The 24,005-nt window shown below is 40.1% G+C and overlaps 1 protein-coding gene across 1 annotated transcript in view; it reads left to right on the top strand.

The window, feature by feature from the left end:
* The window catches only part of LOC144598983 (bromodomain and WD repeat-containing protein 1-like), a 75,906-nt gene that overhangs the window by 11,607 nt on the left and 40,294 nt on the right, over positions 1–24,005 (top strand). Inside the window, exons 10-18 of the mRNA XM_078409674.1 lie at positions 6,363–6,433; positions 11,379–11,479; positions 11,675–11,715; positions 12,776–12,874; positions 13,838–13,988; positions 19,246–19,380; positions 20,678–20,806; positions 21,403–21,628; positions 22,114–22,296. Coding sequence (XP_078265800.1) covers positions 6,363–6,433; positions 11,379–11,479; positions 11,675–11,715; positions 12,776–12,874; positions 13,838–13,988; positions 19,246–19,380; positions 20,678–20,806; positions 21,403–21,628; positions 22,114–22,296 — 1,136 coding nt within the window. The remainder of the gene's footprint in view (positions 1–6,362; positions 6,434–11,378; positions 11,480–11,674; positions 11,716–12,775; positions 12,875–13,837; positions 13,989–19,245; positions 19,381–20,677; positions 20,807–21,402; positions 21,629–22,113; positions 22,297–24,005) is intronic.

Below are 24,005 nucleotides of genomic sequence, written 5' to 3'. Positions count from 1 at the left end.
GGGTCGACGCCCTTCTTCAGACTGATGTCAGGGGAGGGGACAATAGACAATAGGTGCAGGAGTAGGCCATTCAGCCCTTCGAGCCAGCACCGCCATTCAATGCGATCATGGCTGATCACTCTCAATCAGTACCCCGTTCCTGCCTTCTCCCCATACCCCCTCACTCCGCTATCCTTAAGAGCTCTATCCAGCTCTCTCTTGAAAGCATCCAACGAACTGGCCTCCACTGCCTTCTGAGGCAGAGAATTCCACACCTTCACCACTCTCTGACTGAAAAAGTTCTTCCTCATCTCCGTTCTAAATGGCCTACCCCTTATTCTTAAACTGTGGCCCCTTGTTCTGGACTCCCCCAACATTGGGAACATGTTTCCTGCCTCTAATGTGTCCAATCCCCTAATTATCTTATATGTTTCAATAAGATCCCCCCTCATCCTTCTAAATTCCAGTGTATACAAGCCTAATTGCTCCAGCCTTTCAACATACGACAGTCCCGCCATTCCGGGAATTAACCTAGTGAACCTACGCTGCACGCCCTCAATAGCAAGAATATCCTTCCTCAAATCTGGAGACCAAAACTGCACACAGTACTCCAGGTGCGGTCTCACCAGGGCCCGGTAGAACTGTAGAAGGACCTCTTTGCTCCTATACTCAACTCCTCTTGTTATGAAGGCCAACATTCCATTGGCTTTCTTCACTGCCTGCTGTACCTGCATGCTTCCTTTCAGTGACTGATGCACTAGGACACCCAGATCTCGTTGAACATCCCCTCTTCCTAACTTGACACCATTCAGATAATAATCTGCCTTTCTATTCTTACTTCCAAAGTGAATAACCTCACACTTATCTACATTAGTGTAGTGTACATTAGCGGGACAAAGGTAGGATGAAGTAGGAGACAGTGGGAGAACTGGGAAGGGGGAGGGGAAAGAGAGGGACAGAGGAACTATCTGAAGTTAGAGAAGTCAATGTTCATACCGCTGGGGTGTAGACTGCCCAAGCGAAATATGAGATGCTGTTCCTCCAATTTGTGCTGGTCCTCACTATGACATTGGAGGTGGCCCATGACAGAAAGGTCAGACTGGGAGTGGGAGGGGGAGTTGGAGCACCGGGAGATCAGGTTGGTTAAGGTGGACTGAGCGAAGGTGTTGAGCGAAACGATCACTGAGCCTGCGTTTGGTCTCGCCGATATAGAGAAGTTGCCATCTGGAACAGCGGATAAAATAGATGAGTTTGGAGGAGGTGCAGGTGAGTCTCTGCCTCACCTGGAAAGACTGTTTGGGTCCTTGGATTGAGTCGAGGGGGGAGGTAAAGGGACAGGTGTTGCATCTCCTGCAGTTGCTGGGGAAAGTACCTGGGGAAGGGGTGGTTTGGGTGGGAAGGGACGAGTGGACCAGGGAGTTACGGAGGGAACGGTCTCTGCGGAAAGCAGAAAGGGGTGGAGATGGGAAGATGTGGCCAATAGTGTGATCGCGTTGGAGGAGATGGAAATGTTAGAGGATAATTTGTTGTATACTCTATCCTTGTTACGAATGGAGAAAGGGGGAGCAAGAGCGGAGCTGCGGGATATAGAAGAGTAACTTAGTATGAGCCTCATCTATAATGGAAGAGGGGAACCCCTGTTTCCTAAAGAATGAGGACATCTCTGATGCCCTAGTATGAAACCCCTCATCCTGGGTGCAGATGCGGCGTAGACAGAGGAATTGGGAGTAGGGGATAGAGTTTTTACAGGGAACAGGGTGGGAAGAAGTGTAGTCAAGATAGCTATGGGAGTCAGTGGGTTTGTAGTAGATGTCGGTCACTAGTCTGTCTCCTGTGATGGAGATGGTGAGATCTAGAAACGGTAGGGAGATGTCGGAGATGGTCCAAGTATATTTAAGAGCAGGAAGGAAATTAGTGGTGAAATTTATGAAGTCAGTGTACAAGAGGTAGCACCAATGCAGTTGTTAATGTAGCGGAGGTAGAGTTCGGGGATGGGGCCAGTGTACGCCTGGAACAGGGATTGTTCGACGTACCCTACAAAGAGGCAGGCGTAGCTAGGGCCCATGCGAGTGCCCATAGCTACGCCTCGGATTTGGAGGAAGTGGGAGGAGTCTAAGGAGAAGTTGTTGAGGTTAAGAACCAGCTCTGCTAGGCGGCGGAGAGTATTAGTAGATGGAGATTGGCTGGTTCTGCAGTCGAGGAAGAAACGGAGGGCTTCAAGACCATCCTGGTGGGGGATGGAGGTGTAGAGTGACTGGACATCCATGGTAAAGATGAGGGAGTGGGGGCCTGGAAACCGGAAGTTATTGAGGAGACGGAGTGTTGGTGAGGTGCTTGGACATAGGTAGGGAGGGATTTGATCGGTGGGGGGGATAGGATGGAGTCAAGGTAGGTGGAAATTAATTCGGTGGGACATGAACAGGCAGAAACAATGGGTCTGCCAGGACAATTTTGTTTGTGGACTTTAGGGAGAAGGTAAAATCGGGTTGTGCGGGGCTGGGGAACAATAAGGTTGGAGGCATTAAAGGGTCGAGAGCCAGAATTGGTGAGATTAGTGTTGGTGATTAAGGTCTGGTGCTCGTCGGTGGGGTCATGGTCCAAGGATAAGTAGGAGGAGGTGTCTGAGGAGTGTCATATGAAATGATTATAGTGCATTATTAATTTAAAAAAAAGCTTTTTGCATAGTAGGAAATGTGTTTTCAATACATTTATTTATGTCTTGTCAGAATTTGAAAGATTGTCTCAGTTATGATTTTTAACTACATTTTGTGAAAAAAACACATCTATGTTTACCATTCATAATTATTGGCACATGTAATATTTTTTAAAGAATGCAGTGACAGCAGAACTTTTTCAAAGCGACAGTAAAACTTTAACTGTCAATCAGAATAATGATTCTGAATAGATAAAGGAAATTAAGATGAAAAGGTTTGTGTGGTATTTCCATTTTGAAAATGATAGCGCACTTGCCAGTTGACAGCTTTGGAGTTGCAGCTGGTACTTGGAATAAATGTTATTTTCTTCCCAAATAATAAGTGTGAAATATTATTGTGCCTTATGTTTGGAAACCTAACAATAGGGATGATAAAAGGATTTATGTGGGAATATGTACTGTCAATGTCAGTCTGAAGAAGGGTCTCGACCCGAAACGTCACCATTCCTTCTCTCCTGAGATGCTGCCTGCCTGCCTGACCCGCTGAGTTACTCCAGCATTTTGTGATACCTTCGATTTGTACCAGCATCTGCAGTTATTTTCCTACACAACTATGTACTGTCAATGAATATGATTATTTGAGATTACATTTAGTGCAAAATTATTTTCTGAATTGGTTACAAGTTATTTCGCAGAACCAAGATTTTGCATATTTGCTGGCATAGTGACATTTTAGTGAAGAAGGGTCCGGACCTGAAACGATATCCGTGCTCTTTCTCCAGAGATGCTGCTTGACCTGCTGAGTTATTCCAACACTTTGTATCTTTCTTTGGTACAAAACCAGCATCTTCAGTTCTTATAAGAAAATAACTGCAGATGCTGGTACAAATCGATTTATTCACAAAATGCTGGAGTAACTCAGCAGGTCAGGCAGCATCTCGGGAGAGAAGGAATGGGTGACGTTTCGGGTCGAGACCCTTCTTCAGACTGATGTCGGGGGTGGGACAAAGGAAGGATATAGGTGGAGACAGGAAGATAGAGGGAGATCTGGGAAGGAGGAGGGGAAGGGAGGGACAGAGGAGCTATCTGAAGTTGGAGAAGTCAACGTTCATACCACCGGGCCGCAAACTGCCCAGGCGAAATATGAGGTGCTGCTCCTCCAATTTCCGGCGGGCCTTCAGTTCTTTATTTCTACTCAAACATGTAATGCTTAATTAAACCAATAGTGACTCAATGATTTAACCCTTGAACTGAAAAGCATTAGAAGCTGTTTGATCACTCGTGCTTCAATGAAGAAGTGACATTGGTAATTGTAGATCCCATCAAAAAATATATTTTACGGGATAATGCTGTAGTCATATAATTTTACATAATAACTGAGATGTGAAACTGAGGTGTAATTATACAATGGTACAGCACATTTGGGAACCATTTGTCCATTGAATCTGTCAATTCATGATGGAACAATTTCACTGAATCCCTTTCCCTCGTCTTTTCCCTGTAGTTCTGTAAATTCTCCCTAAGCATTTGTCCAGTTTCTTTCAGGAAACTGGTTCTCTTTCCATCTCCCTTGTTGGTGATGAATTCCAGATTCCAGTCATTCCCTCTAAATATTTTATTTCATGCATTTCTCCTTTTTATTTTGCTCAACATTTAAAAAAAAATCTGTCTTTCCCGGTCCTTAAACTACCTGTTATTGAAAACAGCTTCTAATTTAAAGCAATCAAGATTTTTGACACCTCTCTCAAATCTTTTTCCAATATTTCATAGCAAGGATAAGAACTCCTGCTTCTTGTTATACTAAAATATTGCAAAGCATATCTTTTGTTAGGTTTGAAATGAATGCCAAGGTTGATACAGGGTAATCCAATCCATTTTACCCATTTTTTCTGTTATGGTTTGATATGACTGAGTGGATCTTTGGTTTTTCAAAGGGCATTTAATTGTTGTGGATCTATAACGTAAACATGTCAGACCATGCAGGTTAAGCAGCTCCCGTCCCTAAAGATTTTAGTGATAGTTTAGTCAGTTACTTTTGCTGACAGTTTAAACAAAAATTCAAATATTTTTCATTAGATGTATTTTTATTCACAAATTGACATTTAAAAAAAACCTGATGCAAGTGCTGTATTTTTCTTTTCATTGCTAATTCATCTGCAGAATGTTGATGTTGCTAAAAATGGTAATTTCCATTCCTTTCTGTCCATGAGTAGTTGGAGTTGAGACCTTGTGGTGATGGTACTACAGCATATCTTCAGCATAATGTGGGGAATTCTAGGGTTTTAACTTAATGTTGAAAGATTGTCATATTTGTAGCTATATTTGCAAAACAGAATAGTGTTCAACTTGCAGGGAAACGTGACGTTTGTGGCATTTCTGCATACCACCTGTCCAGTTCACTCACATGGTTGAAACTGCAGGTTTAGGAGCTGCTGTCAGAAACCTTAGCAAGTTGCTGCAGTGTAAATAGGACATAGTACAGACTGAAATTGCAGAGAAAAATAATTTACAGCATTATTGGGGATGGGACGGTAGTGAGTGGCCATATGTGTACTCCTTTGTCCTGTAGTGTTGGAACACTCCACTTACCGGATGAGTGCTTTCTATCACACTCCTGACTTGTAACTGCTGATGCTAGAATTCCTTCTCTCCCGAGATGCTGCCTGACCTGCTGAGTTACTCCAGCATTTTGTGAATAAATCGATTTGTACCAGCATCTGCAGTTATTTTCTTATGATGCTAGAAAGGGTTGGTCTGGGCATGTTCAAGGTAGACAGAGGGAGGAGGGGGTGTGTTTGTTGGTGAATATTTGCCACAGCACAGGATATTGATTTGATTGACCCAGGTAAGCTATTTGTGGTCTCTGCAACTTCCATCTGCCCCACTCTGGCAACCTGTACACATGTGTGCACACAAAGGGTAATGGTGTTCACAAGTGATAAGCGCAGAATTAGGCCATTCAGCCCATCAAGTCTACTCCACCATTCAATCATGGCTGATCTATCTCTCCCTCCTAACTCCATTCTCCTGCCTTCTCCCCATAATCCCTGACACTTGTACAAATCAAGAATCTGTCTATCTCTGCCTTAAATATATCCCCTTAAAAAAGTACATTTGATAATGGTAATGCCATAGAATGTCAGTGGGATGTAATAGGCTTTCTCTTATTGGCTATAGTTATTGCTTGGCAATTGCATGGCCAATTTCCCCATCTTCCCACAGTCAAGTATTCTCAAGAACTTACTGCATTAGATGCAATTGACCATTGTGTAATCGTGAACAAACATTCTGATCCCTGGTGGAGGGAAGGCCGTAAATGATGTAGCTGAAGATATATGGGGTGTTATTTTGCAGTAGTGCCTGAGACGGGTGATAAGTCATCAATCGCCATATCTACCTGATTTTCCAATATGTGTTCTATTCAAAACTTGTCTTATTTGGGCACCACTAGTATTATAAATATCCAAGATTGTGGTAATAGTGCAAGTTTTGGCGTTCTTGCGTGGACTTAGCGGACACAAAAAATAAGATTAAATGGCTGAAATGCAAATTTCTAAGGAGGGACTAGAGTTAAAGCAGTAGATAAGACTAATATTTTTTGTCTTGATTATGTTATGCTGTAATTTACCTATTATCTGAAAAATAAAGAAAGAATAGTCAATGAGTAGTTTTGATGAAATGAAATATTTTTTAATCTTGAGTATATCTATGTTTAACCCCTTTTAATAAGGAATCAGCCATTGAAGTTTACTGAGCGGTCCAGACCAGGTTCTCCAATGATTTGTTCCTCATTTAGTGTTGGTAAGTGATTGAAACAGTCTTTATATTTAACGTTTGTTAAGTTTGAAAATAGAGATACCACTGACACCAGATATTGCCTGGAATGTAAATTTCTGGTTATCGGGAGAATTTGAATAGGCTGTGTTCACTGGAACATAGGATATTGACTCTATAAAGGCTTATGCAGTTGAATGGGATAGGATAGGATAGATGACATGGAAATCTAGTTTAAGGTGAGAGGGGAGAACTTTAAAGGAGGTTTGAGGTAAGTTTTCTTTTGCACATAATGGTGTGGGTTATCTGGAATGAGCTACCAGAGGAAATGGTAGAGGCAGATACAATTAAATTGTTAAGGCATTGGATACTTGGACTGGAAGTTAAAAGAGGGATATGGGCCTAATGCAGTCAAATGATTTAATTTTAAATATAGAGATACATCATTGAAACAGGCCCTTTTGCCCATCAAAGTCACACTGACTATCGACGGCCTGGCACACTGGTCTACGTTATTCCACTTTTGCATCCTACACATTAGGGGCAAATTACAGAAGCCAATTAACCTACAAACCTGCATGTCTTTGGGATGTGGGAGGAAATCAGAGCATTCACAGTCACAGGGAGAACAAACAAACTCTGCACAAATGGTATTAACGTCTATAGGTGTTACAGTTGGCACAAAGGCAAAATGACCTGTTTCTGTGTTGTCTCATTCTATGATTCTAAAATATCAATTTAATTGACAGTAACTGTGATACAGAAGGTTGGTTGTAGGTAAATGCATTGGTTCTATTTGAGCTGAGGGAATAGAAGTTAGTCACATTCATACAGTGGATAGATATTTTTTTTGGATTATTGTTCAGTTCTATGATGGTAAAATGGGTCTGCAGATTTGGAGTTGCTAATTAGGAGTCTTGTGAAGGTTGTTTTAGGTAAAGCAGATTGCTTTTGCAAAGAGGGCCAAATTAATACCCCAGAAAACATCTAGAGAAAGGAATGTCTGAGGGAGATGGATAAGTTTTAGGAGATATGCAATAACAATAATTAAGTTAATTGTGTGGAATTGTATTGTTTTACTTTTTGTGTGATGTGTTTTTAGTAGTATTAATTTTATATTTTAATTAAATTTCAGTTAATGTTTTGGTAGTGTGATTTTTCAAGTCAAGTTCAATTTATTGTCACATGCAGAAGTACAATGAAAATATTGCTTGTAGTCGCATTACATGCACATAGACTCTGATAATACACAAAAAGTAGTTGAAGTCCAGGATTTTTTATTATAAAGTTAGTAATTTCTTGGTTCAAAATATATATGGGAAATTGAGATGACTTGGACATTCAATCCTGGATCTATACATCCAGCCACAGAAGTTGCAGATAGTTTTCACGTCTTGTATGCTAGCATGTTTATTAACCCTCACTCTCCTTTGGGGTAAACGGCAGAATTTTGTGTTCTCAATGTGGGTCCTGTTTGATGGCTGTTGCGGCATAATTGATGCAGATTAGTGACTTGCTGGTACCACTTGCAATAACTATATCTGTTTTCTTGACATGTGAATTCAGTGTGTCTTCATATAATTTCTTCTAACCACCACAGAATCACTGACTGTGGGTGAGCTGGAAATAAAGGCTTACAGTTGGGGGGTTTTTTAGATTTAGTTTGAGATACATTGCGGAAACAGGCCCTTCGGCCCACCGAGTCTGCACTGACCAGTACTCCCTGCACATGATCACTATCCTGCACACACTAAGGACAATTTACACATACACCAAGCCAATCAACCTACATACTTGTACGTCTTTGGCGTGTGGGAGGAAACCGAAGATCTCTGAGAAACACGCGGTCACGGGGAGAATGTACAATCTCCGTACAGACAGCATCCGTAGTCAGGATCGAACCCAGTTCTCCGGCACTGCAAGTGCTGTAAAGCAGCTACTCTACCGGTGCACCACTGTTGGCGCAGTATTTGAGATGATGAGAAACTGGCTACCCACACAATGTTGTGTCTAATGGAGTTATTGCATGAAGTTCATTGCCTCATTGTTGGTGACATTGCTTTCAAGGAGGATGCTGACATTAGTGTGAGGATCTTTACATTTGATGCAAAGGATCAAACTCTTGTCGTATAGCTGTTATGTTACCCAGTTTTATATCCACAGGAATCTGATGACTTGAATATTACATTGTAAACCTGGATATTGATGTCCTTCTTTACTTATGATTGATTAAAATGAGTAGGCGCAGCAGTTTTTTGCAAAATAGTACTTTGACGCTGGATTCTTTGCTGAATATCTTTTGCAATTGATATTAGCACTTTGAGAGTGAGAGAGAGAGGGAGCTATTGTGTGTTCTGCTCTCTACAAAGTTTGCATCTTGGCACTAATTTATGATGCGTTATATGCAAAGCTTTAGCATCAAGCAAACAAATGAGTTGAATGTGCCAATCCTAGGCTTTTAAGTTTGTGCAGGAAGATCCTGTGTGCACTGAAAGTCATTGTCAGTCTGTGCGGATTGTCATTGGCTTATTAAAGATTGATAATATTTGGAAAGAAAAATATGCTGGAAATGCTTGGGTCTGGCAACCTGTGTGGAGAGAGATGTAGTTTACATTTCGGGTTGATTCGTCAGAGCTGCAGCCTCTCACTTTGGGGTATTTTATTCTAGTTGTATATTATCTCTTTTGTCCATTAGAACTGCTCTCTTTTTGTGGTTTTGTCTGTGGAGATAGAGATTGCACTGGATGAGGCAATCCAACTAGAAACGGGTAAGACAATGTAACCGAAGAGCATCTGTTCTAGCTCTTTTCCAATGCGGGTTAAGCAGAGGGGATCGTGAAAAGTACAGCTCTTTGCTGTGGCGGCACCTCTGAAGCTGGACCTATGATTCTATGTGCTTGACAACCATTTAACTGCTGCGTCATGGAAGCACATTTGTGGCGAAGATTGCAGGTTTCATCAGGCTTGTTTTGTCACTAGTCCATTAAAATAGGGCTTGGAATGTAAGAATTTAATTTGTGTGGAAGAATCCTGCATGTGATTTCATTTAATGTGGGGCAGTTGGTTTGCATGGATTGACCTCATGATCTTGATAAGCGAGAGTTATAGAGTTCAGGGGCAGTGATGGGCCAGAAGTGGTCACGAAACCCCAAAACTGCAAATAGCATTTATTGCTTGCTGACTTCAGGAGAGGTGTAGGGTTTTCGGAGTTGAATACGAATTTGATTTACTTTGAGATTTGTTGTCTTCAAGATGATAAGATGTATTGGCACACACAGAGACATCAACTTTAAGGGCCTGTCCCAGTTACGCGATTTTTAAGGTGACTGCCGGTGACTGTCAAAGTCGTAGCGGATCGCCGAAATTTTCTTTTACCCGACGACAATGACCACAACAATGCCGAGTCAGGTCGATACAAGTTACTTTTTTTAAAACTAGCACCTGGCTAAGAGATTACACCATCTTCGGAAACATCGTGAAATTCCCAAGCTTACCTGACCGTCAAACTGTCGCCTCCAATCTACCTGTCAAATGTCCTGATGGTAAATGAATTGGTTAAACAAAACTATCTTCTGGTATCTTCGAATGCCTTTTCTTAATTTAATATTACGTGCTTCTAAATGCATCTGCGACAACCTAGCAAACCTGGGGACAGCGCCCGCAATAAGCTACGATACCTGGCGACAAGCCAGCTGTCGCCGAGAAATTTCTATCTGGAATTTTTTTCCGTGACACGCCAAGATCTGCTACGATTCATTGAAGACTCAATAGACAATAGACAATAGACAATAGGTGCAGGAGTAGGCCATTCAGCCCTTCGAGCCAGCACCGCCATTCAATGCGATCATGGCTGATCACTCTCAATCAGTACCCCGTTCCTGCCTTCTCCCCATACCCCCTCACTCCGCTATCCTTAAGAGCTCTATCCAGCTCTCTCTTGAAAGCATCCAACGAACTGGCCTCCACTGCCTTCTGAGGCAGAGAATTCCACACCTTCACCACTCTCTGACTGAAAAAGTTCTTCCTCATCTCCGTTCTAAATGGCCTACCCCTTATTCTTAAACTGTGGCCCCTTGTTCTGGACTCCCCCAACATTGGGAACATGTTTCCTGCCTCTAATGTGTCCAATCCCCTAATTATCTTATATGTTTCAATAAGATCCCCCCTCATCCTTCTAAATTCCAGTGTATACAAGCCCAATCGCTCCAGCCTTTCAACATACGACAGTCCCGCCATTCCGGGAATTAACCTAGTGAACCTACGCTGCACACCCTCCATAGCAAGAATATCCTTCCTCAAATTTGGAGACCAAAACTGCACACAGTACTCCAGGTGCGGTCTCACCAGGGCCCGGTACAACTGTAGAAGGACCTCTTTGCTCCTATACTCAACTCCTCTTGTTATGAAGGCCAACATTCCATTGGCTTTCTTCACTGCCTGCTGTACCTGCATGCTTCCTTTCATTGACTGATGCACTAGGACACCCAGATCTCGTTGAGATCATGCCCGCGACACCTCGCCTTAAAATCGCCTAGGTGGGACGGGCCCTTTACTGGTAGTGGAATAGCTTGGTGGGATGGGCTATGTCTTTTTAACCAATTAATTCAAAAATTTTATCCTTTTGAAAATAAGGGAAAAACTTCCCTGAATTATCAGGGTCAAGATGGTGGGGTTGAATCATTTATAATAATAGTTTAAAATGCTCATCATATTGTGGGCTGAAAAGGCAGTAATGTGGTTAATGGTAATGGAATACTGCATCCCAGGGCTTTGACCACAAATTTGAGAAACTGAAAAGGTTAATTAGTGAAAGTTTAAGATTTATTGTACTGAGATTCTCGGTGCTTCAATGTTTCAACTGCCTCATTATGTTGGGTCTATAGTTCTGATTTTACAATTTTGGTTTAAAATCTGAAATTAGTATATTTTTGTTTGCAGTTTATTGTTCTAATACACTATTTTTCGTCAAAAGGTGGCATGTTTCTTGCAGCAGGCAGCAGTGATCATGTGATCCGTATATATTATCTGGGATCTGGAACCCCTGAGAAGATTTCAGAATTAGAATCTCACATGGTAAATAAGTTCTTGGAGCTTTGAAACATTTAATTGAACTTCTGATATTGTTTATGATTCATTTAAAAATAAATGTATTTATCTACTAGTATTAAAAAATGGTGAAATTGCTTCCAGTGCAAATATTAGTTATAAGCCATCAAATATTTTGTGTTGGTATTTATTAAATATTTACATTTATTTTTTCAATTTCAGGACAAAGTAGACAGTATTCAGTTCTCCAACAATGGTGATAGGTAAATGTTTTATATACTGTTGTTGTAAATTGTTATCAATAATGTAGTAACTTTACAGTTTTATTATTTCACTTTTTATAGTGCTTCCTTAAGGATAGCGGAGTCAGGGGGTAAGGGGAGAAGGCAGGAACGGGGTACTGACTGAGAATGATCAGCCATGATCACATTGAATGGCGGTGCTGGCTCGAAGGGCCGAATGGCCTCCTCCTGCACCTATTGTCTATTGTCTATTCCTGGTGATAGCCAAACTTTGATGTATTGCTTATTAAATTCTAGATTACCATAACAAAGTAATTGTTTTAAAAGAATACACCATATCTGCTACCTATGTATGTTCAGCTACTCCTTGATAGTTTTAATAAGATAATTTTACCTTTACAAATTAAAGTAGTTTTATGAAGGGAAATTTTATTTTCCAAATCTGTTTGTTTATCCTATGTAATCTTGAAACAATGCAGACGAAAGGTAAAGTAATCCCCGTAAAGGTCTTAAGATTTAGTTTGTATCACTTTTTAATAGAATGGATATATAAAATTTAAGAAAATCCTTTGTGCATAAAATGGTATATTGTAAACAATTTAATAACTTTTAAAGTAATTGATTTAAGGTGCAATTCAAACAGGCACTAACTCCACAGTTATTTGGCATACTATTATTGAAAACTCTTAATTAACATGATTTTTACTTAAAGTATATATTTCACCATTAAGCAAATCATTTATTAACTTGGATATTAATTCTGCCATTCTTCATATCTCAGTTCAAATGTTTATTTGTCATGTGCACTGGATATGAAACAGAACATAAAATACTTGCTGCAGTTTTACAGGCAAGAAACATTCTACAGGAAATAAAAATTTCACTATTTCTCTTCAGCTTTCTACAAAATACTATGTTCTTCCTTTATGTTTGAATTTTGTTTGCTCTCTGTAATTAGTAGTCCAGATTAGTTGAACTTTTGTCAGATTTTATCAAACTTTTTAAAGGCAGAAATCTAATCTCTTGAGCATCAACACCTACAGGGTGAATCTGTTGGTAATGTTTATTTTTTATAAATTAGATTGGTCAGTGGTAGCAGAGATGGAACAGCACGGATCTGGCGTTACCAGTACCAGGAGTGGAAAAGTATCTTGCTGGATATGAGTGCCAAATTGCCAGGGTAAGATTTAGGATTCTCAGATATCTTAGTCTTGCATTGCCGTTCATGAGCATCTCTACAATTGGCTGTAAAGGACTTGACTGCAGGTGTATTAAGATTCAGAGTGGTTGTGTACTTTTTGTGCAACTTTGTTTTCCATAGCTATGTTGTGAATTTTTTTTCCCGCTCAGGGGCTTTTCACTGACAGTGTTGATGAAAGATTGAAGGGGTTTAGTATTTGATACTCGATGCTGCACAAATAAAAGTACACGTAGACTGAAAGGAACAGATTCAAATTATTGTTCTGACAAATGAACAATCTAAATCTGCTTCAAAGGCTGGCGCTCCAAAATGTTTTACTAGCTTAATTATAACTTGAAACAATTGGAATTGGTTTATTATTGTCACGTGAATCGAGATACAGTGAGAAATTTGGGCATTGGAGCATTACAATTACAGAGTACAGATACAAATGAAGCAAGGGCTGCAATAAAGTAGATTGGGAGATTGAGATTCCATCCTTTGTGAGATAACTATTCATCCCCAAAGGATGCTTTCTATGGTGCATCTTGAAATTTGCAAGAGTTAATAGAGACATGTCAAACTTCCTTGGTCTTCTGAAGTAGAGGGTTTTGTGTGTTTTCTTGGCTGTAGCTTCATTGTGGTTGGTCCAGTACAATTTGTTTGTGATATTTACACCAAAGAACCTGAAGCTCTCGAATCTCGACACTTCAGCACCTTTGATACTGACTGAGTACACTACCTTGTTTCATGAAGTTATTAATTAGCTCCGTCGTCTTGCTGGCATCAAACACTGACGAGACTGCATATAGGAAGGAGATAGAGAATGGATCTGAAAAGAGTGGGGTTGGAGAAAATTCCTGTTTCTCCTGAATGTCATTGTCATTTTTTTCTTGCTTATCAGTCATTTGTTTCTTGCAAGTTCAAAACACTTTCTTTGTGTAATTATTGTCTTTTTAACAGTGACACTAGTCCAGGAGATGATAAGATCACAAAACTTAAAGTCACAATGGTGGCATGGGACCGTCATGACAATACTGTAATCACTGCTGTGAACAACCATACTTTAAAGGTGTGGAATTCCTATACTGGGCAATTACTACATATCCTAATGGTAAGTGCTAGCCAGATTATATTTAAAGATTAACACGTTGCAAAATTGACCAGTACAAATAATTTAATGCTATTGTGCATGAAGTGCTGTATTTTGATTTTTGTGAAAGACTTGCAATTAAATTGTTTTTCTTAGGTTGCTCTATCTCAAGTTTTGCATTTGAGTTTAAATTATTGCACATTGAATAAAAATACTAATACAAAGTCTGCTGGTTGGCAGATTGTCATGAGTATAATACATATTACCCATGAAAACGTGAATATCTTAATAAATGATGTGGGAACATTTATCCAAACTTCCATTGTTGAAGCCCAATTGAATGCCTGTCATAGTTCGTATGAAATGTGTTTCATCGTTTCCTATAAATAAAATGGTAAGGATTTTTTTATACATACTGTCTTTCTTTGCTTGTTTCTTTCGCTCACACTGTCTCCTTTTTTTCTAACTTAAATCCTAAATTCAATTCCCTTCCTGGATTCTCGGACCTCAACTGGGTGGTAGGTGGAGAGAACCAACTGTTTAGCAGTGTGAGACGCATAACAAATTCTGATGCAAACAAGATTGCTTGTTTTTCAATTACTTAGAAATCTACGTGTTGATTCAGTTGTGCTAATATCACTTTGGAGCATGATTTTCGCAATGCTTAGCCTCCTTTGTATTAATACCACAATTATTACTCATGGAGCTGACAAATTGAACACAAGACAAAATATTACACTTCATCTGAACTGTTTCAGCAATGGCTGAGAGATTGCACTTTTTTGATTCAGGATGTTGAGGGCTCCAGTCATTTTTGTGACAGTTGAGGACTGCGCTGACTTTAATGCTTGCTTTCAATTCTGAGGAAATACAACAACATTTTTATGTGCGCCAGGGTTGATTTTAAATTTGCTAAATACAATTTGGTGCTTTATATGTAACTTCAGGATATTTTGATGCGACTTTTCTGTGCAATTCTGTAAAGGATAAGGGCAAGTCGGAGTGCAGGAGGGAGATTGATAATCTGATTGAATAATGCTGGAACAATAATCTTGTTTTCAACATTTGCAAGGCCAAAAAGCTAATTGTTGACTTCTGGAGAGGAAAGCCAAGGATCCTTGAACCTTTCTTCGTCAACTGGGTGGTGGGTGGAGAGAACCAACAACCTCGGGCTCCTTGGTGTGCAAGCTGAAGATCTGTCTTGAGTCCAGCGTATTAATGCAATCACAAAGAAAACTTTTCATTGCAACGACTTCCTTAGAAGATTGAGGAGATTTGATATGTTGTTGAATACAGTACTCTATTGAGCTTCTTCAAGTGTACAGTGGAGAACATGCTAACTGGTTGCATCATGATCTGGTTCGGTAACTTGAATGCTCAGGAACGTAAGAGGATGCAGAAAGTAGCAGACATTATCCGGTCTTACATGGGTATTGATCTCCCTGCCTTTCAAAGGGATCAACTGAAAGCCCTGCCACAAAAAGATGGCTAATAAGAAGATCCACACCACCCTGACAGCACTCTAAGCTCACTGCAACCAATGGGAAGAAGGTACAGGAGCTTGAGAACAGTGACCTCCACATTCAAGAACAGCTTCCCATCAACCATCAGGCTCCTAAAGCATTCTGATCAGCCTTACTTCAGCAACAGTCTAGTATGGACTTTGTTTTGGTTGCAGTACATTTTGGTCTGGCTGCTGAGCACTATTTGGTAATTTATTGTATTAATGTACCTGTAAAGGTGCAGCAAATTAGAATTTTGTTGTTTTGTTCCCAACGCTTATGATATTTAAACGCTCTTGACTCTCTCAACTTAGAGAGTGGTAGAGCAGAGAAACTGGCTGTTCAGCCCACCGTGTCCTTGCTGACCTTTGTTGCCTATCTACATCAGTTCCATTTACCCTCATTAAATCAATATCCTTTTATGTTTTGCCTATTCAAGTACCTGTCTAAATATCGGTTGCACGTAATGATTGTATCTCTAAACGAAACTAAAAATCTGAGACGTGTAAAAACAGTTACAGTGCTTGACATACTTGAGAGGAGGTGAGGCTCTATTTTTATCATGCGGCATCTTGACGGTATTTGACATGAAAATCTGGAGCCTAAGTTGAAAACGGGCTGAAATCCTGTTGCTTCCAAAGTATTGGAAGGACATTCTTGCTATTGAGGGAGTGCAGCGCAGGTTCACGAGGTTAATTCCCGGGATGGTGGGACTGTCATATGATGAAAGAATGGAGCGACTGGGCTTGTATTCACTGGAATTTAGAAGGATGAGAAGGGATCATAGCAACATATAAAATTATTCAGGGATTGGACACGCTAGATGCAGAAAACATGTTCCCGATGTTGGGGGAGTCCAGATCCAGGGGCTGCAGTTTAAGAATAAGGGGTTAGCCATTTAGAACTGAGATGAGGAAAAATCTTTTCACCCATACAGTTGTGAATTTGTGGAATTCTCTGCCTCAGAAGGCAGTGGAGGCCGATTCACTGGGTGCATTCAAAAGAGAGTTAGATAGAGCGCTTAGGGCTACTGGAATCAAGGGATATGGGGAGAAGGCAGGAACAGGGTACTGATTGTGGATGATCAGCCATGATCACATTAGATGGCAGTGCTGGCTTGTAGGGTCGAATGGCCTACTCCACCTATTGTGTATGTATGTGCATGTATGTTTCTTGTTGCACCTCACTGAACAATTTCAGATTGTGATTGGATTCTTGCAGATTTAGTTTACATAAGGGGATAAAGCAAGTTTAGAGAGTGGAGTGGTAGCGGGAATGTTAATCAGTATGATGGACTGAGTCAAGTATATTTTTCTCAGTAAATCTCAATTAAAATCCTATGGTTGTTTTTAACCTTGACTAGTAATGTATGGATCCATCTTTAATGCAAAGAAATCAAACTGAAGTAATCAATGTTGTTAAGCCTGAGGTATATACTTGCATTAGTAGGGAAGGTTGCATTGAAGTTAGATCTGGAAGGTGGTTTCTTATTGTCCTGCATTGCTAAACCTTAGAGCCATTAAAGCATTGTATATCTGGTAGGAGCATATGGATTAATTGAGCAACTGAGCTAAAATGGGTCACAGCTTTATTCAAGGGTATTATAAGGCAAAGAGTGGCAATAGAGGGGGCCTTTTCTGGTTGGCTTCCAGTGACAAGCGGTGTTCCGCAGAGCTCGGTTGTGGGATTGCTGCTCTTCACGTTGCATATTAATGATTTGAATGAGGGGTTTGAAGGTTTTGTGGCCAAGTTTGCGGATGATACGAAAATAGGTGGAGGGGCAGGTTGTGTAGAGAAAGCAGGGACTCTGCAGAAGGATTTGGATAGGTTTGGAGAGAGGGCAGAGAAGTGGCAGATGGAATATAGTGTGGAGTCAATCATTTTGGTAGTAGGAATAAAGGAGTAGATTATTTTCCAAATCGGGAGAGAATCCAGAAATCGGAGGTGCAAATGAACTTGGGAGTGCTGGTGCAGATTCCCAAAAAGTTAATCAGCAAGTCGAATCGGTAGTAAACAAAGCAAATGCAATGCTAACATTTATTTTGAGAGGGCTTGTATACAAAAACAGGGATGTAATGCTGAGGCTCTATAAGGCGCTGGTCAGGCTGCATTTGGAATATTGTGAGCAATTTTGGGCACCATATCTGAGGAAGAATGTGCTGGCTCTGGAGAGGAGGTTTACAAGAAGGATCCCAGGAATGAGTAGGTAAACATATGAGCGTTTGACGGCACTGGGCCTGTACTCCCTGGAGTTTAGAAGAATGAGGGGGGCCTCATTGAAAGTACAGAATAGTGAAAGACTTGAATTGAGTGGATGGGGAGAGGATGTTTCCACTAGTGGGAGAGTCTTGGACTAGAGGTCATAGCCTCATAATTAAAGTATGTTCTTTTAGGAAGGAGATGAGGAGGAATTTCTTTAGTCAGAGGGTGGTGAATCTGTGGAATTCTTTTCTACAGAACGATGTGGAAGCCAAGTCAATGGATATTTTTAAGGCAGAGATAGATTCTTTATTAGTACGAGTGTCAGGGGTTATGGGGAGAAGGCAGGAGAATAGGGTTAGGAGGGAAAGATAGATCAGCCATGATTGAATGGAGGAGTAGACTTGATGGGCCGAATGGCCTAATTTTGCTCCTGTCACTTATGATCTTATGACTTATGATCTTATTGTGTGGGGAAAAAAGCCATTGAATCCTTCAAATAGTCATTTGAATCCTTCAGTACGATCATCTAAATTTAGTACTGTTTCAGCTTATTGACCATATCCCTTAAACCCTCTAACCCCAAGAAGAATATCTGTTGATAAATTTGTTAATTATTTAGATTCAACTGCTGCTGAAATGAAGAAGAAAGCTGCCTGTAATGTGATTAATTTTATGGTAAATGCTGATTCAGTCTAATCATCTTGATATGTTTTGGGTATTAACAGGAAATGTTAGAAACGTACAGGTAGTCATGCCACATCTGTGATAGAGATATAGTTAAACTTTTATGTGAAAAATCTTTTATCAGAACTGGGAAAAAGACAAAAACCAGTTAGCTTTAAGATAGGGAGTGGGAGAAAGGGGGGAATAAATGGATAGAATAGAGTAACTGTGGGGACAACTTAGAGAACCTCCAATGCAGTTGATTAATGGGGATGGGTAGAGAATGGTAATGCAAGACAAAGAAGCAAAATATTTTTAAATAGTGGAATAACCAAAAGAAGGTTGGTTACCCTGTTTTACGCTTGGTCTACATCATAATAGTGCGGAAGGCCGCAGACTAAAAGATCTGAAAGGGGATGGGATTCAGAATTAAAGTACCAGGAAATGGTCCAAATGCAGGTGCTCTGCAAAGTGGTTACCCAAACTTGTATTTAGTTTCTCTGATGTACAGGACAACATTGTGCACAACAATTGCAATTCATTAGATTGGAAGAAGTGCAAGTGAATTCTTGTTCTACACCTTTCCATTAATGCACCCTGATCTACAGGGTATGTCCCACAACTCTGCTATTGGCAACACATTGCACTTCTTTGTATTATAACCTTCTAACTGACCCTTTGAAACATTTGACCAGAGGACCTCTATAGCTTGCCCTCGCTGCAATCCTCCCCTCACTCTATCACTGATATTATGTTTATCCATGTCCCTATCTTTCATGCAACTTAACTAACTTTATTTTGTCTTACCCAGTTCTTAAACTTAACTCTATTTTTTCTATACTCATTTCCAGTATTTTCTGTTCTATTTTAGAGTTTGCGGTATTTCTTATTTCTTGTTCATTATTCTTTAGGGTCATGAAGACGAAGTGTTTGTTTTGGAACCACATCCGTTTGACTCGAGAATAATTTTGTCTGCTGGCCATGATGGAAATGTCTTTATTTGGGATATTACTAAAGGAACAAAATCTCACCATTACTTTAACATGGTAAGTGCTCTAAACTGATAAGCTGATATGAACATTTGCTAATGGTTAAATAGCAAAAATGTAACATGTGTGAAGCCAAAGCAGAACAAATGAAAAGACCTGCAAGGGTTGGAAAGTAAAAGGGAAAGCATAAAACTGATAAATATGCAAGTATCAGTCATTGGAAAATATACATTTGTGCCATTGTATGTCTTAAGAGGAATATTTCTGAACTTTAGTTGTCTTGAAAGCTGTATTCGATGATGCTCAGAAACAAAAGTTTTTCTTGCTCTTTGGAGATTCATGTTCTTAAGGAAGCTTCAGATACGTCTTTTCTTGGGGCCCATATGTTGACTCACAGCAAAGTCAAAGATTCCAGGCCAAATTAAGCCATGCAGCCACTCGTGAACTTAGAATGAATTTACATTTGTGATATATTTGACAATGATTAGACTCACGGAGTATTTTATGCAGTTTTGATCATCACACAAGAGGAAGGATATGATTGTGCTGGAGAAAGTTCAGAGGAGATTTACAGGGATGTTGAGCAAAAAAAAAAAACAAACTGCTGGGGGAAAACAGTGGACCAAGCAGCATCCGTGGAGGCAAAATGATTGTCAGCATTTCAGCTGGATTCCCTGCATCACTTTTTTTTGCATCAGATTATAATATCTAGTCTCTTGTATCTCCAATTTGCTGTCATATCTTAGTGAATGGGGGTGCAAGCTGATTGGGAGACTGACTGGTGCACACCTATTTCTTCCATCTGATGATCTCCATGATCTTAATCAATTTGTCTGTAAATTCTGGGCTAAAACTAGACTTTTGAACATGCAGATCTTTTGCATACAGTACCAACTTAACACCTGATTTCATTCTTTCTCACAACTGACCCTCATGTTTAAATGCTAGTAAAAATTGTAAATTTGATTGGTTTTATTTGTTTTGCTATGCACATTTTATTATTTTTAGCTTCTAATCATGGTTGTTAATTTATTTATCACAGTGCATTAGTCAGATTGTTTTTGCTTGGAATCCTTAATATTTCTAGAGTGAACCAAATAACTTGTTTCCAGTACAATAAGCATTGAATCCGGACAAGTAGGAAAGGTCTCTTTCATCAGTTTACTTGAATGCAGTAATCCATGAAAATTTTAAACTCAGTTTTGCTGATTTGTATTTGATTGTTCTTTTGTTCAAGATTTTACATTGTATACTATGTTTAAGGCATCTTCTGTGCAACTTGGTGTGGGTACTTTGTTTTGGATGCAATATATTCAGCATATTGGAAGAGCTAAAATGTACAATCCTATTCCAGATTGAAGGCCAAGGTCATGGTGCTGTATTTGACTGCAAGTTTTCTCCAGATGGCCAGCATTTTGCTTGCACTGACTCACATGGACATTTGCTTATATTTGGGTTTGGATGCAGTAAATTGTATGAAAGGGTAAGCATTTGTATTTATTTTTTGATCTTCCAAAAATGTGTTAATTTTACTCCTGCAGTTGTATTTACCAGTGGAATCAAAAGAAGTAATGGGGTCATGGAAGCAGGCCATTTGGTCCAATTTGACCATGCCAACCAATGACCACCCTTCACCCAGCACTGCTCCATAACTTTCTACATTGTAGCAATTCAAGTGCTCCCTTGGACAATTCTTAAATTATCTCATTGACTTTGCTTCAACCACAGTCACCGGCATGCATTCCATGCACTTACCACTCTCTGATGCAGGAGGTCATAGAGTCATAAAGTCACGGCCCAACTTGTCCATGCCGACCAAGATGCCCCATCTATGCTAGCCCCACCTGCCTGCACATTTGGTTTGCTGGATTTGCCCTAGAGGGATGACAACTTAGGTAGTTGTTGGCGAAGGTTATCAGAGGAAATTGAATGAAGAGTAGTAAAATTAAAATTGATTCTTACGATCTTGTGATAAAATTGCACTACTTGACGTGGTAGGTTTGTTTTTACCGGCATCTTTTATGCTTCTGGATGTGGATGGAATTTGATATATGTAAAGAAAACATAATTTGTTTACAGATTCCGGAACAGATGTTTTTCCATACTGATTATCGGCCTTTGATTCGAGATGGGAACAATTTTGTCTTGGATGAACAGACTCAACAAGCTCCCCATCTCATGCCCCCACCATTTCTTGTGGATGTAGATGGGAATCCTCATCGAACAGAATATCAGCGATTAGTGCCAGGTCGTGAGAACTGTCAAGATGAACAGCTCATACCACAGTTAGGATACGTGGCAACAAGTAAGTGGGTTCGTTTGGTATCAAAGTAAAATAATTCAGTACCTCTTTTGTAAATCAAATAATTAAAAACACGATACTGCTTGAGTTGCATTTTCTATACATTTTGCCGTAATTTTGAACATGGAGTTTCCTGTTTTTTTTAGTTTAGTTTACTTTCCAGGTACAGTGTGGAAACAGGCCCTTCAGCCCACTGAGTCCGTGCCGACCAGCGATCACACCGTACACTAGCACTATCTTACACACACTAGGGACAATTTTACAGTTATATCAAGCCAATAAGCCTAAAAATTCTCTACAAGTTCGGAGTGTGGGAGGAAAACGGAGATCCTGGAGAAACCCACGAAGGTCACGGGGAGAACGTACAAACTCCGTTCTGACAGCACCCATAGTCAGGATCGAACCCGGGTCTCTGGCGCTGTAAGGCAGCAGCATTACCGCTGTACCAACGTGCCACCCTAATTTGTTGAATGTTGATGCTCTGATAGGTGATGGTGGTGTTGTAGAGCAAGTGATTGGGCAGCAGACAAATGAACAAGATGAACAGAACATGGAGATCAGTCTTCTGGATGGCATGATTCAAAATTTGCAACAGCAGCAAGACCAGCGGACAGGAACTGAGCAAAATGGATTGAATAGTCCACACCACAGAGTTAGCACACCCGCAAGAGGTACAGAATTTATTTCTAAAGTAAATTATCTTCAAAAGGTGTTGTAAGCACAAAAGAACATCAGAAGTTAAATTGCCTTGTGATAGAGAATTTTAATTTTAAACACCCAAATTACTATGTTTCTCTGCAACATATTAGAAAGGAATGTGATGGTTTTTGAACACAATCTTATAAACTCCTAAGGTGCAGAAGAGAATAAAAGGGCATAATTTGTCTTCATATAATAGACAATAGACAATAGACAATAGGTGCAGGAGTAGGCCATTCGGCCCTTCGAGCCAGCACCGCCATTCAATGTGATCATGGCCGTTCCTGCTTTCTCCCCATACCCCCTGACTCCGCTATCCTTAAGAGCTCTATCTAGCTCTCTCTTGAATGTATTCAGAAAATTGGCCTCCACTGCCCTCTGAGGCAGAGAATTCCACAGATTCACAACTCTCTGACTAAAAAGGTTTTTCCTCATCTCTGTTCTAAATGGCCTACCCCTTATTCTTAAACCGTGGCCCCTGGTTCTGGACTCCCCCAACATTGGGAACATGTTTCCTGCCTCTAACATGTCCAACCTCTTAATAATCTTATACGTTTCGATAAGATCCCCTCTCATCCTTCTAAATTCCAGTGTATACAAACCTAGTCGCTCCAGTCTTTCAACATATGACAGTCCCGCCATTCCGGGAATTAACCTAGTAAACCTACGCTGCACGCCCTCAATAGCAACCTGCAAACCCGCACGTTTTTGGAATGTTGAGGAAACCAGAGCACCCGTAGAAAACCCACACAGTCACAGGGAGAACGTACAAACTCCGTACAGACAGGACCCGTAGTCAGGATTGAACCCGGGTCTCTGGCGCTGTAAGGCAGCAACTCTACCGCTGCGCCACCATGCCACCCCATAGAGAACTCCTGGGGTTTGTTTATGAACATATTTTAATATTCCAAAATAATGAACAAGTCAGACCTTTATTAAATGTAAATACAATTCTGCATCCTACTTATCTACATGACAAATCCTTGCCTATTTGGGGGAAAAATAATACCTTCAACCTTGGAGATGTCTAGCTTTTGCCATTTTACCATTTTTCCTCTGCTCACAGCTTTTTATTTTATAAAAGAAAATGCTCTTCAGACACTTGCCAATTGCCAGGAATCTTGTCTCCACTGATTACGCCAAGTTTATCAATTCTTCACTCATTGCTTATTTTTTCAGATTTTAAGGAAAATTAACCAACCAACATGGATGTACTTTGCCTTATAACATTGTCATTAAACACCATTCCTTTTCCAAATTTATTCTGTTGCAGACTTTTCTGCAGGCTCAAATTTGAGACATGAAAGTCATATGCTGTTTAAAGTACCTCAGTCTCATTAAACTTTATTGCTTTTTCTTGGATGCTGGTGCAGATGCAGGAGGATAGGGGAGGAATAATGCTGACCAGTACACAAATCATTATTAATAGCATTGCCCATTGGTGAGACTTCAGAGTGGAAATTAACTTGAGATTCGTTTCTGTATGAATAGTGCAAAATTAGATTGGTTATTTTCATGTATTAACTTTGGTTAGCAAAAGGTATTCTGCATTCTGAGGGTACTAAAATTCAGAGGTTGCTCCTATCAACGACAATTGAGTAGTCTGAAGATTGTTTCTGAGGAAAATGGAAATCATTTGAAAGTCTTTAAAATTATGAATAGGTTAAATAAAGTTAATGCG

This window comes from Rhinoraja longicauda, chromosome 12 (assembly GCF_053455715.1).
Source record: "Rhinoraja longicauda isolate Sanriku21f chromosome 12, sRhiLon1.1, whole genome shotgun sequence".
NCBI lineage: Eukaryota > Metazoa > Chordata > Chondrichthyes > Rajiformes > Arhynchobatidae > Rhinoraja > Rhinoraja longicauda.
This window is presented reverse-complemented; position numbering and strand designations above follow the sequence as displayed.